This window comes from Conger conger, chromosome 17 (genome assembly GCF_963514075.1).
Source record: "Conger conger chromosome 17, fConCon1.1, whole genome shotgun sequence".
Classification (NCBI taxonomy): Eukaryota; Metazoa; Chordata; class Actinopteri; order Anguilliformes; family Congridae; genus Conger; species Conger conger.
In genome coordinates, this window is record NC_083776.1 from 15,347,226 (window position 1) to 15,366,048 (window position 18,823).

At 43.3% G+C, this 18,823-nt stretch overlaps 1 protein-coding gene across 1 annotated transcript in view; it reads right to left on the reverse strand.

The window, feature by feature from the left end:
* Positions 1 to 400: 400 nt before the first annotated feature.
* Positions 401 to 18,823, reverse strand: part of LOC133116921 (deoxynucleoside triphosphate triphosphohydrolase SAMHD1-like) — a 39,889-nt gene continuing 21,466 nt past the window's right edge. Inside the window, 6 exon segments of the mRNA XM_061226933.1 lie at positions 401 to 433; positions 3,330 to 3,438; positions 6,214 to 6,256; positions 6,259 to 6,304; positions 6,618 to 6,773; positions 6,946 to 7,016. Coding sequence (XP_061082917.1) covers positions 401 to 433; positions 3,330 to 3,438; positions 6,214 to 6,256; positions 6,259 to 6,304; positions 6,618 to 6,773; positions 6,946 to 7,016 — 458 coding nt within the window.

Sequence of the window (18,823 nt, forward strand, 5' to 3'; positions counted from 1 at the left end):
TTTGTAAATTCAATGGAATACATAATCAGCCACACGTATAATATCTCCTCCCTTTATTGGCGGGATCCACCATCCACCATTGAATGCATACGCACTAACATAAGCGCAGCTTGAGGTGAGTCACCTAGCTCACATGCGTACTGCGGTTCTAGCCCCGTGAGGCAGTTTGATACATACGGCACATGTTTCCTGGGCAGAATGCGTCATATGTCGCTTAGTACATTTTCTTTATAATCTTCCCTTTAGTTTATGAACAGCCATCTCCCATCTGAACACCACCACCTGCTATATAGAAGAGTTTTACTTTTGCAGTCAAGGCACTATTCCCCATAAAACACAAATAAATATATATGTAAATAAGATTCCCCCTCAGACTACCACCTTCATCTTCATCATCATCTCAGCTCTCCATCAGCTCCAGGCCAAGCTGATCCTAAACGAGTGACAAAATGTCAGTGAGGGATGCAATTATTCTACTGCATTAAACTAAATGACTGTTATATGATTCACATCCCTAATACATGATTCACATCCCTAATACAGCCTTGTCAAGCGTCGACCAATACAATTTATGTTGCCTAATTAAGGCTGCTTCAAAAATGCATTGATCTTCAAAGTTTACAAAGATGCATTCATGGATTTGGACACAGATACAGGGATCGAACCACCGACCTTGCAGGTCCTAGTCATCTACCTTGACCACTACACTACAGACCCCGTCCACAGACCACAGACTATCATTTGCAGCCACAAATTCCTTTGTGACACCACAAGGTGTCTCTGGCCTCCGGAGGGAAAATAGTGTTATTAGCATGAAACGGAGACTATAAGGAATAAGGAATTGACTCTATAGACTCTAGGGTCTTTCAGCGAACTTATCCCTGGTTATGGGTATGCACTTTGTTGTACGTCGCTCTGGATAAGAGCGTCTGCCAAATGCCAATAATGTAATGTAATGTAATGTATATATTTTCAGTCTCTGTAAAAATAACACTGCCAAGAACAGTGACCAACAATATATATAAAAAAACAAAAAACTATAGGACTTAAAAAAAAAAAAAATCTCAGAGATTAAATACATTTTGAGGTTATAAAAGCATGTATTGTAGCATTGTTGTTCTGATACTTGGAAAGAATTTGAATTTTGCTTCAAAGTTAAAATATTATAGAACACACTTGTCATGCCTCCCATTCACATTGACATGGTATAACATTTTTTTACAATGTACATTATTGCTGGATTACTCAATGTTGTAATTGTTTTCAGTTACATTGGTGAATGGACAGGTATTGGTACAGGTATTGGTGAATGCCCTCACATGCAAAGAGCATATGGGTCAGCCATAATTACAGTATTTCATGTGTGGGCATATTCCTTGAGCATTCTTATGTTTAGCCATTTCTTCACCTCTTCATATTAACTTCTTCAGCACCTTTAGGTTTTTTCCACAGTAAAATGAAAACACTATTTAGTGTAGTTTTTATATACTGGAGAATGTAGTCAGACTCCCATGCACATAATGCATGTTGATTTATGTTGTGGTGTCTATAGCCAGACCCACATAGTGCATATAGCCTTTGTCAGGTATGACTCTTAAGACTCTGCAAGTTGGTTTCTCTTGTAAAACTTTTATTTATATTTAATTTGGAATTGAATGTGATTAAGTAAGTAACCTGCCTGGTAAAATACATTGTTGGTTACTCCCTAGAGTTGGTCTAGGGAGATTGCAAATTTACGCTTAATGTATCATGGCATATTGCACCTGTAGACCTCTGACAGTAAATCAATCGCCTCCGCTTGTCAGTTCATTCATGTCCAGAACAGTCATAGCTAATGTTGGTCTTCTTGGGTCCCTGAGCCGCCATCGGCTACACCCAATAGCAGTTATTCCTGCGACCTCTGTAATGACTGTAGATATCTAGCCAGCTTGTGAGGCATGCAGAGGACTGTTCAGGGAGTCTGTTATGGTACAGGATTCCTTAAGCGATCATTACATTACATTACATTATTGGCATTTGGCAGACGCTCTTATCCAGAGCGACGTACAACAAAGTGCATACCCATAACCAGGGATAAGTTCGCTGAAAGACCCTAGAGGTAAGTACAATTTCAACTGCTACCTGTACAACAAAGATAAGGACAAGGGCCTTTTTTTTTTTTTTTTTTTTTTTGAACAGACAAACAAACAAACAACAGAGCAAAAGTCACCAAAGTTAACTATCCAAACACTGCTTACCTAACCAACTAAAAATACCGATACACAAAGCAAGTCACAGAGACAACAATTAAGGTTCACAGGGAGGTAGGGAGGGATGGGGAGAGGTGCTGCTTGAAGAGGTGTGTCTTCAGCTTGCGCTTGAAGGTGGGGAGAGATTCTATAGTTCTGACCTCAACGGGGAGATCGTTCCACCACCGTGGAGCCAGAACAGACAGTAGTCGTGAGCGTGAGGTGGAGGTTCTGAGAGGGGGAGGTGCCAAGCGGCCTGTGGAGGCTGAACGAAGAGGTCTGGCAGGGGTGTAGGGTCTGATGATTTTTTGCAGATAAGCTGGGGAAGACCCTTTAACTGCTTGGAAGGCTAGCACCAATGTTTTGAATTTGATGCGAGCCATGACAGGCAGCCAGTGGAGGGAAGTAAGCAGGGGGGTGACGTGTGAGTATTTGGGAAGGTTGAAGACCAGACGAGCTGCTGCATTCTGGATGAGTTGGAGGGGTCTGATGGCGGACGCTGGGAGGCCAGCCAAGAGGGAATTGCAGTAGTCCAGGCGGGACAGAACCATCGCTTGGACCAGGAGCTGGGTCGAGTAGGGGGTGAGAAAGGGGCGGATTCTCCGTATGTTGTAGAGGAAGAACCTGCAAGACCGGGTCACCGCCGCAATGTTCTCGGAAAGGGACAGTCTGCTGTCCATCACCACGCCGAGGTTCCTTGCACTGGGTGACGGCGCGATCAAGTCTAAATAAATAAATAAGAAATCTACTAAAGCTAGATAACTAATCTGAATTATTATTAAAATGGAGTCAGATAATAAATACAAAGGTAGATTTATTGGCCCTATTATGGAGATTCCCGGACCAGTAGAAAGCGGAGGGCAGAGTGGTACTACTGTTTTTGTAACTTGGTTTATTTATTGGCTGATCTAGTCATTAACCATTAACATTTAACCCTACTAACCCCATTCAGATCAGAAGGACATGCACACAGATACCTTCACCCTCGATAAATTCTGTCGTTGGGTTCGTGTGAGGCTTACACATTTATTCCAGATACAATAGATCCCATTTCACAATGTGGTGTGTGGGGTCCTGGTCTCTGCACGGTGGCACCAGTACCTTGTCTCTAGGGCAGATGTGCTTCATTCCGCCCGCCTTACACACACGTAAAAACTTCAGGAAGCGTTGGTGGTCGAAGCTATTTTGCATGCCCAGGTAATAGGAGTCTCTAATGACAAAAAGAGAAGTTTGTAAAGATTATGGAAATTGGATATTGGTTAAAAAAATTTAATACAATTTATCAGTAACTGGCAAACTGTCACACTGCTTGTTCTGAGTAATTGACACATTCATTGAAAGGGGCGTGTTCAAAATAATAGCAGTGTGGATTTAAATAAAAACAGATGTCATTAATTGTCCTTTATGAAGGAAGAAGGGAAGAAAATGTTTCGCGCATTGTTATAAAGTATATTTCCTTCTGAATTGCAAAGAAACATTGTTCGGAGGACCAACGTCATTTAATTAAAAAGAGAGGGGAAAACGTATAAAGAAGTGCAGCAAATTATAGGATGCTCAGCTAAAATGATCTCAAATACTTTAAAATGGTAACAAAAACCCAAAACACGTGGAAGAAAATGAGCAACTACTGTTAAAACTGATCGAAGTGTAGTCAGAATGATGAAGATTCAGCCATTCATCAGTTCCAGAAAGATCAAAGATGATCTAGAATTACAAGTGCTGTTAGTCAGAAGACGTATGATCGAAGCTAAGCTATCAGCAAGAAGCCGCCCGTAAGGCACCATTGTTGAAAAAACCGCATGTGCAGAATCGGTAAAAATTAGCCAAGGAACACATCGATTGGCCCAAAGGGAAATGGCGTAACATTCTGTGGACTGATGAGAGTAAAATTGTTATTTTCTGGTCTAGTGGTCATCGACAGTACTTCAGAAATGGGTGTTTCAACAAGACAACAACCCCAAACACATGAGTGAGTGAGCAACATCTTGGTTCCAGACAAAAATGATTGAGGTAATGGAGTAGCCAGCTCAATCCTCAACTCCATTGAAAACTTGGTGTGACATTAAAAATGCAGTTTCTGAAGCAAAACCCAAAAATTCACAGGAACAAAAAGTACTAGTTCCATATGAATAAAAAATTATCTAAATTGGGGATGAACAATAACATCATCGTCGAATAGTTATGAACTGATTAAAGCTTAATACTCATTTAGTTTTAAGCTATATTTTTGGTAAAACACAGCAAGTACTTTTTGAATTATTTCTCAGAGACCCACCAAGAATAAACTATGTAGAGTGAGGTCTGTAAGTATTTGGACAGTGGCACAATTGATTTTCTTTTGGCTCTGCAGCACATTGGATTTAAAATGAAATAATTAATAAAATGAGATTAAAATACAGACTGTCACCTTCAATTTGAAGGTACTGTAAGTACATCATCAGGCCATCCATATAGGAATTGCATCCTTTTTTATACATAGTCCCCCCATTTTAGGAGACCAAAAGTAATTGGACAGTTGGCTTCTCAGCTGTTCTGATGTGATAGGTGTATTCAATCGCTTCCTTAGTGCAGGTATAAGAAAGATTTCAGTATCAAGTCTTGATTATAGGCTTTGGATTGCCTTTGGAGTCTGTCATTGGAATTTGCCAACATGAGGACCAGAGTTTTCAGTGACAGTTGACAGTCAAAGAAGCAATTATAAGGCTGAGAAATAGGAAAAGCCCATCAGAGATATATTAGGCTTACCAAAATAAACTACTTGGAACATAATTAAGAACTGGTGAGCTCAGTAAAAGGAGCTGCCAAAGAAGAAAGAGGTCTACAGTTGATGACCAAATAAAGAAAAACCGCAAACACCTGTCTAGCAGGTCAGAAACACTCTTCATCAGGCAGGTGTGGATGTGACTATTGTCTGCAGAAGATATCACAAACAGAAATAGGCCACACTGCAAGATGCAAACCATTAGTAAGCAGCAAAAACAAGATGGCCAGATTACAGATTCCTAATAAGAACCTAAAGGAGGCTGCAGCGTTCTGGAAAAAGGTATTTTGGAAAGATAAGATCAAGATTGACTTGTAACAGTATGATGGCAAAAAGGGAGTAGGCCAAAAGTGGCCACCATCTGCCCACGATCCAAAGCAAACCCCTCATCTGTGAAACATGGTGGTGGCGGTGTTACCATTTGGGCATGCATGGTGGCCACGCATGCTGGCTCATTAACTCTGGTCCTCATGGTCACTCCAATGGCAATCCTAGAATCAGGACTAGATACTGGCCGATTTCTTATACCTGCACTAAGGAAGTGATTGAACACACAAGTAATCAGAAAAAGCAGAGAAGCCAACTGTCCAATTACTTTAGGTCTTTTAAAATGGGGGGAATGTGTATGATGGAGTATGATGATATGAGTAGTCCAATCATTGTAATTTCACAAGCAACTCCAGACTGCCAGAAAATAGTCCCACTAAATAGTATCTATTTATAAATCCTGGCCTTCAAAACCCTGTGTTTCTGGCTCCACTACACTATGTCCTGGCAAGCTATTCCACATACTCTCTGTGTGAATTATTTTTTATTTTTTATTATTTTCTAATTTCCAAATATGCCCCCTCGTTCTGCTAACCAAACTCCTGAATAATTGTCTGCACTTCACTTAGTTAATCCCTTTAAGAAATGTAAAAGCCTCAATCAAATCACCCCTAAGTCTCATGATCTAGCTTTCCTTATTAGTCCACATGAAGTCTGAGTAATGGATCCTTATTACACCCATAAGTCTCCCTTTACCAATCTTAAAGAGATTAAGCATCTTGAATCTTTCTGATGTCTATCTGGTTGCCCTTCTTTGAACCTTTTCGAGCACCACTATATCTTTCTTGTTGTGCAGAAGGTGGGAACTTTGTTGCAGGAAATCAGCCTCGCGTATGAGAAGATATTGATATCAGCCCCAGAATTTCCATGAAGTGCACTTCCACCCAAATCACTCACCTAGCAAGATAATCAAACTTGTCCACATCAATTCCACTGTTCCAATCTCATACAAGAAGGATTTTTCTTGCTGTCTTCCTTCATATGGCCACTGCAGAGATGAGAAAGTAAGAAAAATATTTGGATCCTAGCACAGAAAAAGCCCCTAGAGAAGAGATTTGTAAGAATACAGAGCAGGCCTGTGTGTTTGGGTTACATTACATTATCGGCATTTGGCAGACGCTCTTATCCAGAGCGACGTACAGTTGATTAGACTAAGCAGGAGACAATCCTCCCCTGGTGCAATGCAGGGTCAAGGGCCTTGCTCAAGGGTTCAATGGCTGTGTGGATCTTATGGTGGCTACACTGGGATTAGCACCACCAACCTTGCCTATCCCAGTCATTTACCGTAACCACTACGCTACAGGCCGCCCCGGGTTGTAGAGACGCAGGGGTCCAGCAATCTGTTCCTTAATAAACATCAAATCCTCAGGCAGCACCAGCCCATGATGCGTCATCACTGGCTCCAGACCGTTTACCACGATCAGGTGATCTAACATTTGCACAGATGCAGTCTCATGCTAGAGCACGCACAGACAGACAGACAGACATGACAGACAGCATTAAGGATAAGCATAAGCATAAGCACCAGCATGAACCGATACGCATTGTGTGGTTTGTAGAATAATGTAAAAGCAAAAATATATACGCAACAAAAGAACAGGACACAAAAGAGTAGAAGTTGAAAAATACCTTCCATCCCAAACCCGGGCGTGCTTTTGGGATGAACATTCCATCGAACGTGTGGGAAAAAGGGTCATGTCCTGACCACAGCAAGAGGGATGAAAGAGGGGATAAGAACTGTCACTATAAAAATAAAAATATATACTATAACAATTGGGGAAAAATAAAACCCAAAGAATAATAAAATATATTACAATAGGGAAGATGACCCTCCTTATAGCAGACTTTTTTCAACATTTAAAGATAGCAACAAAATCAAGCAATAACGTGACTACATTATCCTCCAACTTCAATAAGGAAAGAGATGCAAATCAACAGACAGTGTAGGCTAATTAGTGTTCCGTTTCAACCTGACAGAAGATGCATGTTATGGCTCAGACACGGACACAGATTTGACGACGTCTGGATAGATGACCGCACCCAGCACCAACAGGGCTGTTTCGACTGGACAGGATTCTGAATGCGTCAGAATTGTGCTTTATTTCGTGTCTCCGCCTTCCCAGTCCTTATATGTATTTCCTTTCTGTCTCCTGTCATTCCACTAACTTCCTGGTTATCATGCTTGTTATGTCCATGTATTAAACTCCCTTTGTTTCTGTCTTTCGTTGCCAGATTGTTATGTGTCCTGACCATACTCTCTTATTTCTGATTGATTGCCATTACGGCCTGTTTTGCCTTAGACCTCCAGCTCAAGATTTATCCTTCTGTACTGATTTTACCAAAAGTTTTTCGGCCCTGTTTGGCTTCTCGGTTTTTGTTTACGGATTCTGTTTTTGTTTGGACTGCCCATGTGTTATCAACCCTTTGCCTGTGACTTTGACATCATATTGGATTATCCATGATATACCGGCTTGCTGGTGTACCGACCCATTGCATGGACTCTCGTTTTCAAACTGCCTGTTCTCTGTTGCTACCTTTTGCTGGCTATCGACCTTCGCCTGTTTACTCTGCTGCAAAGAAAATTAAGATTTGAAAGCTTACTCCTGTGGTCTCGCTACTGGGTTACTGTTCTGGTCCCTGGCAATACCAACTGTTTAGGGTAAGAGGAAGATGTATTGACGGAGGGGCTGTGAAACATACCAAGGTCATGGCACAGTCCTGCTATCTGGACACACAGTATGTCGTTCGGAGTAATATTCAGCTCAGGATGGCGCTGTTTCAGGGCTTTGATCAGTTCTCCTGCCAGGTAGCACACCCTGCCAGAAAGACCACATTCTTTTACATTGTTTACAGTCCATTAGTTGATAAGTGGATACCCAGAGGCAAATTGAATCCACCCAGGGGATCCACCCAATTTACACAGCTAGATGCCAATTTTCAATGATAGGATTTTAAGGAATCAAATCATTTGGTTACAAACTCACCTTCTTGACAACTAGCACACACTGCTACTCTGTGCTATAAGCTCTTGACCCACACTCAAAAATATACTTACTGTGACACTATTAAGAGCTACCAAATTATACCCTGCTTTTATTTTTCAATGCATAATTTTTATGTTTAATGCTTCATTCACGACTGTCTTAAAAATGCTATTAATTGAACATTTCCAAACTGTTAAAATAGGTTACCCCCAGCTGGACCCCCAGCAGTCCGGCTTCAGACCTGGCCACTCGACAGAGACCCCACTCCTCTCCGTCAATGAGTCCCTTCAGGCTGCACGAGCAACCTCCCTCTCCTCTGTCCTGATCCTTCTTGACCTCTCTGCAGTGTTTGACATGGTCAACCACTCCATCCTCTTAGCCTCCCTGGCATCTACAGGGATCTGTAGTGTCAGGAACCTGACAGCTGTGCCGAATGTGCCAGAGAACTAATTGGGGCTTGGCGTGCACAGGTATCCATGCGTGTGTGATGTGGCATCTATCGGGTTTGGGGGCGTGACGCAGCGGTTTCATGTTTGTCCTGATTAGGCTGTGCTTAAAAGAAGCAGGTAAGGGGCAGACGCGGCAGAGAGATGCGGGGTGAATGTCTTTAAGGGTTTTAGACAGTTTGGATGAGTGCTTTTTTTTTGTTAATGTTTCTTTGTTCTCCTCCTACTCCTCCTCCTCCTTGTAAAACCCCACGCTAACCCAACGACGGAATTTAGCAAGGGCTGAAGGTATCAGCATGCTTGTCCTTCTGGTGTTGCTGAAAGAATATTAGTAGGGTTAAATATTAGTGGCCCCTATGCGGAGAGTCTAGATCAGCCAATAAATAAGCCACGATACAAAGACTGTAGTGCCACTCTGCCTTCCGCTCTTTACTGGTCCGGGCTGACCAAGAATCTCCACAATAGGGCCAATGCATTCACCTTCGTTATATCTGACTCCATTTAGAATAATAATTTAGATTAGTTATCTACCTTTGGTAGATGTCTTATTCATAATTTTGACTTGCTCGCTATAGGAATCCTGTACTGAGATTTACTCTTCTGAACAGTCCTCTATCTGCAGTCATTACAGACGTCGCAGGAATAGCTACTTTTGGGTATATCTGTTTACAGCCTAGGGACCCAAAAGACCAACTAGCTACAGCTGTTCTCGACATGAATGCACGACCACACGGAGGCAAGTGATTTACCATCAGAGGTCCACGGGTGCGATACGCCGTGACACATTAAGCGTGAATTTACATCCTCCCTAGACCAACTCGAGGGGGTAACCAAGCATTCCCTGTGTAACATTGAGTGTCAGTAAGCGAAACCACACAGATCAAGTTTCAACAATTTATTTTACCAGGCAGGTTACATACGTAATTACACACTAGTTCCAAATAAAATATAAAAGCATTAGAAAGGAAACCAAATGACAGAGTCTTAAAAGTCATACCTGGTAATAAAAGCTACATACGGGAGTCTGGCTACAGACACCCTGTACATAGAAGTGACGTGCACGGTGTGCACGGGAGTCTGATTGCATCCTCCCCGATTGGTTGGTTTGGTCTCCTTAAATCCAAAATCCAGGCCTTTGTTCTTGACCCTAAAAATGGGTCCGCAATGAACCAATGAACCATCTGGCGTTTTATAACCATTTGGAATTTGGAGCCAGGCCTCCCAGGAAACGTGATCTGATCAGGGGGGTTGAGGCACATGTCTTTCACTGGGGCAGAGCTCCACACAGTTTCTCCTTGGTTCCTGGTTGGTTATGATATCCAAGGTTTGCTGTTGCAGAAATGAAATCATTGCACCAGTCGCACTGAAACAATCAGAATAATACCAAACATGAATATTATGTAAACTGACTTTGTCATGAAACATTTGATGCTTTATGCATACTTTCAGGGAAACTGAGGATTGAGGGAGATGTGAGAGGGAGGGAGTAAGGAAGGGGGGTCGAAGAGAACAGGCCGTGCTTTCTGAAACCTTCCCGTACCGTAAAGGATGCCGCTCCCTGATAGGAGGGGGATTTATGGGGGTTCAGGAAGACAGCTGTTTTCGGAACAATGCATGAGTTTTTCCCCCACAGGCTCCTGCCCGTATGGGTGCAGAGACGATGGGGGCTAATGGTGTATGCTCCTGGGGTTAAATTACTTTACAGCCACATATTGCCACCGTACCAGAGGAAGCCAGCAAGCTGAGTGACAATGCCAGATTTTAATAATTTCCGCCTTACACTATGAACAATCTCAGAGAGCTCCTTCTGTCGTGCCATCGTGTTTAACACTGTGACACTGCTCAAAGTTTGTGTGACCTTAAATACTGGGACAGCTGACCATCAGAAGTAATATTGCAGAATAATGTGGCTTCAAACCAGTTCAAACAAATTGTTTAGCATCAACAATCATGGAATGAGCCTTCAAACATGCATTCATGCTATGCAAAAGTAAAAAAATTACGTTTTCAGTGTTTCTGTTTATTAGCCGTACATTTACCCCAATGTAAATGGTAAATGGTTGGCATTTATATAGCGCCTTTATCCAAAGCGCCGTACAATTGAAGCTTTCTCATTCACCCAGTCATTCATCAACGGCGATTGGCTGCCATGCAAGGCACCAACCAGCTCATCGGGAGCATTTGGGGGTTAGATGTGAATTGAACCGGCAACCCTCCAACTGCCAGACGACTGCTCTCACCACCTGAGCCAATGTCGCCGCCAATGTAATTGTGGGAATGATTTTGTTCTCATTGCCTACCATAGTATTGTTCAATTCATTTTCACCAAAACATTTTAATGCAGAACAAATTCATAAAGTCTTCCCACCGGCTTTTTAAACGCTGTATAATCCTTCTTCCTGTTGGTATATCTGCTGCGCCCTTACTGCAATGCATTCATACAAAGGACGCATTTCATTGCCTTAGAAGGCATTGACAAAGTTGAATCTAATCTAATGTCACCAGGGCTGTTGGAGGCATGCTGCTCAACCAGCTTCTTTGCATTGTATGGTAACAAGTATAAGAAACATGACAACTGCCACAACTGCCACAACTGCCCTTGAGCCACACCCTTAAGCTAACATTGCTCATTTCTGCCAGAGGACCTTGTGTTTATCAAGAAGCAGTATGATGGGATTGGCCCCTGCTTAGCCCAATCAACTGTAATTTACTTGCATTCTCCACCACTGTACTGCAGGACTACAGAGGCATGGCACAGACAAAGCAGACGTAGTGCACAAAATACTGTCTTTTTTCTAAACAAATGGGGACAAAATGGGGGAAAATTGTGGCAGACGACAAGAATCCTAGTCTTTCAGTGGTAGGCAAGGAGGGTAAGTGCAGGTTGTGAGCTGTCTTTTCAGTGGCCACCCATTCAGAATGCCCAAAGATGCTGATGCCTGTGACAGTCAGAAGCAGAGGGTATGGATCTAGTGACAAGCTATTTGAAGGCCAGCTCTCAGAACTCTTAGAAACCTGTAATATTACAGTTCAAGATAGGATGTGCCCAACAGACCAAAACTCAAGTTCAAAATGCAATTTCCATCACCATCTGGTGGCTGTTTTGAGGAATTGCAATCTCATTTCCTCAACTCTGCAGGTGTCTGAATAATTGCAATAGATATGTGTAACAGATAATTCAGACATTGATTGATCTATGAAAAAAACTGTTATGCCTGTATGAGGCCGCATAGTGAACCATCAATATTTTTGGCAACAAAACGGAATGCATACAAGGAGAAGCACCTCATACCTGTCAAATACAATGGATGTTTTTTGCAGAGGCACTTATGAATTTTGCAGGGGCACCTTATAATTGTAACTTGTGATGGCTAATTGCCATCTGTCTCTTCTTAATTGACAGTTATTTGGCTTTTCCCATGCTGACTGGAATGGGATGGAATGACATTAATTCCTCATTAAAAAACATTGAAACATGAGAATACATGTATTGAAATAGCTTGAACATAAAATACAGTATGGATTATTATCTGAGTTGTTTACTAAATTTTGAATGGATCTCTATGGCAATTGGGGGGTGGGACTAGATTCAGCTTTAAGTCATCAGGGTTCCAAGGTATGAAATGAGCTTCAAACCTGCCTGATATGCAGTAGATATGAAATCATTGTGTTTCTTAGGGTGATTTGATTGTTAATCCCTTTAATGAATTTAAATGTTCTTAAATGTAGGCTATATCAATCGTATTTACCAAAAAGCATTCAGTAACCTAAACAGATCATTACTCACCCTGATTCCAATGCCTCTTTGATGATCGATCATGCAATTAGATGAATGACTGAATAACAAATATCATAAAATTGTGCAAAATTTAATATATACAGTAGGCCTAGCCTAGGTAGTGGCGGCTAGTGCTGAAAAAGGGGGAAGTAAAGCATTCTCTTTTGGGAGAAATATCAGTGGTCTGTTTGCCAAATGCTAGTGATTTTTAGTTTTGTTTATTATTTAGCTTCTATCCAAACCTTCCCGGTCCCAGTCAAGGATCTTACCCACTAGGCTATAGGCTATCCCAGCTCTTGAAGCTGACTCTTGAAATTCCAAATTCCTCCATCCTCAGTTGAGTTCATGTTCTGGGAGCTCATGGCTCTGTATCCAACTAGCCTTCTTCATTCCTCGGCAGGTGTTGTTCTGTGAGCTTGTGACTCTGTACCTGACTAGCTTTCTTCATTCCTCAGCAGGTGTTGAAGCAGAAGATGGATCCTACAATACCATCCTGGCAGGTGAGTGGAAATAAAACTCCTCATGGCTCATGGCGCCAAAGTCTGCACTGATCATGAGCCCCCAGGTCTACTGTTTATGCACCATGTTGGTGTTTGTTTGTCACTGTGAAAAAGAACATGAATGCTGCCCTCATCGACTCCAGAGGCCCTCATCTACCCCACTTATCCTGGATTACAGGATAAATGGGGATTACAGGGGCCACAAAACCGTGCCGTTCTCTGACCACAATCTTACCACTGATGATGGTACTTCAATCACCATGATCATACCCTCCCCCCATTTTCCCCCATAAAAATAATTTCCACTTCTATCCCTGCCTAGGAGCCCCAGCACAGTCTATATAAGATGTTACACACCATGATAACTTGTTAAACTAGCAGAATATGGAATATGTATAATTATCTTGCAATTATTTGAGAGAAACTAGAACATAAATTTGCCCTGGCGTAGCAGTTACAGCATAACGGAAGCTTATTTAAAATGTTTTACATCACCTCCTCATCATGGCCATTTCATGGGGAACAAATAACAATCCTTAAACACAGATAATACTACTCCAGCTCGTCCATGTATTAATCACATCATAAAGTATATGACTAATCACAATATACACCCAGTGAGCACTTTTAGGTATTTATTAGACTTATTTTTTAGACTTCTACTGCTGTGACCTATTCACTTAAAGTTATGATGAGTGTTCAGAGATGTTCTTCTGCATACCACTGTTGTGTGGAACAAGTCATTCTCCTCTGATGTCTCTCATTAACAAGGCGTCTCTCATTAACAAGATACTCAAACCACCCTGTTTGCCACCAACAATTATTAATTCCACGGTCAAAGTCACTTAGATCACATTTCTGCCATTCCCCATTCTGATGGTTGATGTGAAAATTAACTGAAGCTCCTGACCCGTATCTACATGACTGTATGCACTGCGCTGCTGCCACACCATTGACTGATTAGATAGTCACGTGAATACCGTAAATCCTCAAATTTTGTCCGGGATTCTATTTGAAGCTGGGCCTCGGATAATAGCCGGGGGCGTGGTCGATTCGGACAAATAAAGGCCGGCCCCCAAATACAAGCCGGGGTAATATTGCCTACCAGTAGGGCTATCAGTCCATGAGCACTAGAAGACATTGTTTTGATTTAACTCAATGAAATAAAAGAGCTCTTCTTAATATTTTATGTTGTTGGTTGGTTTAATACTGTTGCCAATGAAAGGTCATTGTCCTACACCATGGGTCTCCAACACGTTGCTCTCAAGCTACCAGTTGCTTGCCGCCCCCTTCTGAGTAGCTTGCCAAAGGCTGAAGCAGTATACATTTAAACACAATTGTTGCCGCGCGGCATTCCAGCCTACAAATTTAATAAAAAGTAAATCAGGCAAAATTAATAATTAACTCCATTTAGGCTACTTGGCTACGCAATAAGGTTTCCATGTATTTACAGCACAGCGCACGTTCAATGAATGAATGAAAGCGGCTGCCTTGACTCGCAATAAACAGACGGGTGGAAATCCCGACACTCTTTCAACTACATAAAACTTAACAGTGAACAATCAAATACCCCCCAGATTTCAGTGCCCATCAGTCCTAACATTTAGCAATAGAATCAAACAGTCCAAAAGTAAATTAAATCCCAAACCAAAGCGAAAATCTTTTGATAGCCTACCGGTATGCTGCTCCAAACGAAACGCATGTCTCACAATAAAACGCACTTTAGGAAAAAAAGATCCTTAACTTGCTGTTATCTACGCTAATTTGTTATTGTTTATGAAGGCGTGTCTGGCAAGTTGTTACTTTATGAAGACGCCTCTGTTTTGGCTTTCAGCTTTAGCTACTCAAGTTGCGTTTCTGAACGGTTACAAGAAGTGTTGAACAGTGTTCGCCCACTTTAAGTGTAGCCTTTTACTTTATTTCTAAGAATAAAATTCTACAACAGAAGCCTAATAAGAAATAAAGGCCTGCCTCGAATACAAGCCTGCCCCAAATAAAGGCCTGTGCTTTGTGCAGCCTTAGTAAATAAAAGACCACAATTTGAGGATTTACGGTAAAGAGGTATAATAAAGTAAAAATGTTCCTAATAAAGTGCTTGGTGAGTGTATATATTGAGCAGGTTATATAAATCAGCAGTCGACTGAAGTGGCTCTTCCTCCAGTTCTGTTCAATGTTGAGCCTGAATTGCGACCTCACCCTCCCTAGGGGTGATCGCCGTGGTGATCCTGGTGCTGATCTGCCTGGCTGTCGTGCTCCTCTGTTACATACACCAGCGCAAGGGAACCTACCGTACCAACGAAGCCAAAGGCACAGAGCGCCCAGAGACTCCTGACGCCGCACTGAAGAGAGATCCAGGACTGGAAGGTTCCATGGACGACGGCAACAAGGAGTACTTCATTTAAATGGCGTGTCCGCGCCAGGTCTAAGCTAGAGACTCAACCTGTGCCTCGATCCATAGCACAAAGAAAACAGAACATTCTAAAATTAATTTAACATTGCTATATATTAACTTCAGAAAATGTCAAATGTTCAAGCACGTAGCTCCTTCCACTCATATACGAGGCATTGGGATGGCTCTTTTGACACCTACAAAAATGCAACACACACACACACACACACACAATTGTGCAAACAGCGAGACATTATAAGCACTTTATAAGGTATTTATAACTTTACTTTTCTGCTGCTGCAGCCTATCCACTTAGAGGTTTGACACGTTGTGTGTTCAGAGAGGTTCTTCTGCATACAACTGTTGTAATGTTTTGTTATTTGCGTTACTGTCATCTTCCTGTCAGCTTTGGCCCTTCTCCATTGACCTCTCTAATTAAGAAGGCATTTTTGTCTGCAGAAGTGCTGCTCATTGGATATTTTTAGTTTTTCGCTCCATTCTCTGCAATGTCTAGAGACTCTTGCGTGTGAAAATCCCAGTAGATCAGAAGTTTCTCCGATATTCAAACCACCCTGTCTGGCACCCTCTGATCCTCCTGGGTGACTTCAACCTCAACTCAGAGTCCACCCAGTCTACCTTTCTCTCCCTCCTTTCTTCTTTTGACCTTACCCTCACTCTTTCCCCTCCCACCCACAAAGCAGGCAACCTTCTTGACCTCATCTTCACAAGGAGCTGCACAACAACCAACCTCTCTGTAACACCACTCCATATATCTGACCACTCCTTCATCTCTTTTTCTCTTCCACTCTCCTCTAACACCCGTCCATCTCTCCCACCATCCACTGTCACCTGTCGGCAGAACCTACGCCACCTGTCTTCCTCCACCCTCTCATCTACAATCCTCTCCTCCCTACCATCCGCGGAGTCTTTCTCTCGACTGTCTCCCGATGATGCTGCTACAACCCTCATGTCCTCCCTCTCATCTTCCTTTGACTCTCTGTGTCCCCTCACCACCAAACTAGCTCGGGCCTCCCCCCCCAGTCCTTGGCTTTCTGATGCTCTACGAGCTGTCCGAACCGAACTGCAGGCAGCGGAGAGAAAATGGAAAAGGTCCTGTCTCCCCAGTGATATAGCTTCCTTCCATGCCCTCTGATCATCTTTCCATTCCTCTGTCTCTCTAGCTAAATCTTCCTTCTTTCACTCAAAAATTAACGTGGCCGCCTCTAATCCCCGCAAACTGTTTTCAACCGTTTCCTCTCTTCTGGCCCCCCCTCACCCCACCTCCCTCATCACTCACACCTGATGACTTTGTCTCCTTCTTTGAAAAGAAGGTTGATGCCATTCGCAATTCCCCAACTCCCAAGCCTCCTTTTCTCCCCTCTCTGACGCCGACACATTGAAACTCCTTACATCCCACCGCCCGACCACCTGTCCTCTTGACCCCATCCCCTCTCCCCTCCTACAATCTATATCCAATGACATTCTCCCTTTTCTCTCCTCTCTAATCAACACCTCCCTCTCTTCCGGCACCATGCCCTCTTCCCTGAAGAGGGCCAGAGTCACTCCCCTGCTCACAAAACCTACTCTTGACCCCTCTGCCCTGAACAACTACCGGCCTGTCTCTCTTCTTCCCTTTCTCGCTAAAACTCTGGAACGGGCGGTCTGCTCCCAACTGTCCATTTATCTTCTCCAGAACAATCTCCATGACCCCAACCAGTCTGGCTTCAAGAGTGGCCACTCCACTGAGACCACCCTGCTCGCGGTCACTGAGGCACTCCACTCTGCTAAAGCCAAATCCCTCTCCTCTGTCCTCACAGGGCAGAGGAGAGGGCTCAGTTCTTGGGCTCAGTTCTTGGGCCTCTCCTCCTCTCACTATATACCATGTCTCTTGGTTCTGTTATCTCTTCCCATGGCTTTTCTTATCATTCTTACGCTGATGACACCCAACTCTTTATTTCCTTCCCCCCCAATACCCAAGTCACCACACAGATCTCTGCCTTCTTGGCTGATATCTCTGCGTGGATGACTTCCCACCACCTGAAGCTCAACCTTGCCAAAACTGAGATTCTTTACATCCCTGCTAAGTCCTCTCCATCAATCGACCTCTCACTGACTGTTGACTGTACGGCAAAGAATCTTGGGGTGACTCTTGATAACTGCCTCACCCTGGCTCCACAAGTATCCTCCACTGCCAGAACCTGCAGGTTCTATCTGTATAATATACGCCGTATCCGTCATCTCCTGACGGAGAAAGCCACCCAGCTCCTAGTCCAGGCGCTCGTAATTTCCCGCCTGGATTACTGCAACTCCCTCCTAGCTGGTCTCCCAGCGTGTGCCATCAAGCCCCTCCAGCTGGTCCAGAATGCTGCAGCCCGCCTGATCACCAGTCAGCCCAGGTCGGCTCATGTCACCCCGCTCCGCATTGGCCTCCACTGGCTTCCTATTGCCGCACGCATCCGTTTCAAGGCCATAGTGTTGGCATTTCAGGCTGCTAAGGGGACTGCCCCACCTTACATACAATCCTTGATCACTCCCTACTCCCCAGCTGGACCACTCCGGTCTGCCAGCTCTGGTCGCCTTATGTTTCCCTCTCTACGTGCACCTGGCGTTCGAGCTGCACGTTCACGCCTGTTTTCTGTTCTGGTTCCTCAGTGGTGGAATGACTTGCCTACCACTGTCAGGACCGCAGAATCCCTCCCCCTATTTCGACGCAGACTCAAAACACACCTTTTCAAACTCTACCTTAGTCCTCCCTCCTCATTTTCCCGGCCCCTCCTTTCTGATATCCCTATCCTTGTCTAACCCCCCCCCCCAGAAATTTTTTTTTTTTTTTTTAAATAGCACTTATGATGACGACTATATGTTTAGAACAGCATTCCATGTGTATTTTCCTAGTTCTGGATGTGATGCTTTGACTTGTGGTAGAACCTATGCACTTGTAAGTCGCTTTGGATTAAAAGCGTCTGCCAAATTACAAAAATGTAAATGTAAATGTAACAATCATTGTCAAAAGTCAAAAAGTCCCCCATTTTGACATTTGGTCTGAAAAACAGCTGAACCTCTTGACCACATCAGCATGCCTTTATTCATTTAGCTGGTGTACAGGTCTACCTAATAAAGTACATACAAACACACACACAAATGCTCTGTGCAGACAGTGAGGCATCCACACACACACACACACACACACACACACACAAATGCACTGTGCAGACAGTGAGGCACACACACACACACACACACTGTGCGGACAGTGAGGCATACACACACACACACACACACAAATGCACTGTGCAGACAGTGAGGCACACACACACACACACACACACTGTGCGGACAGTGAGGCATACACACACACACACACACACACACTGTGCAGACAGTGGGAGACACTGCTGCCCCACTACCAC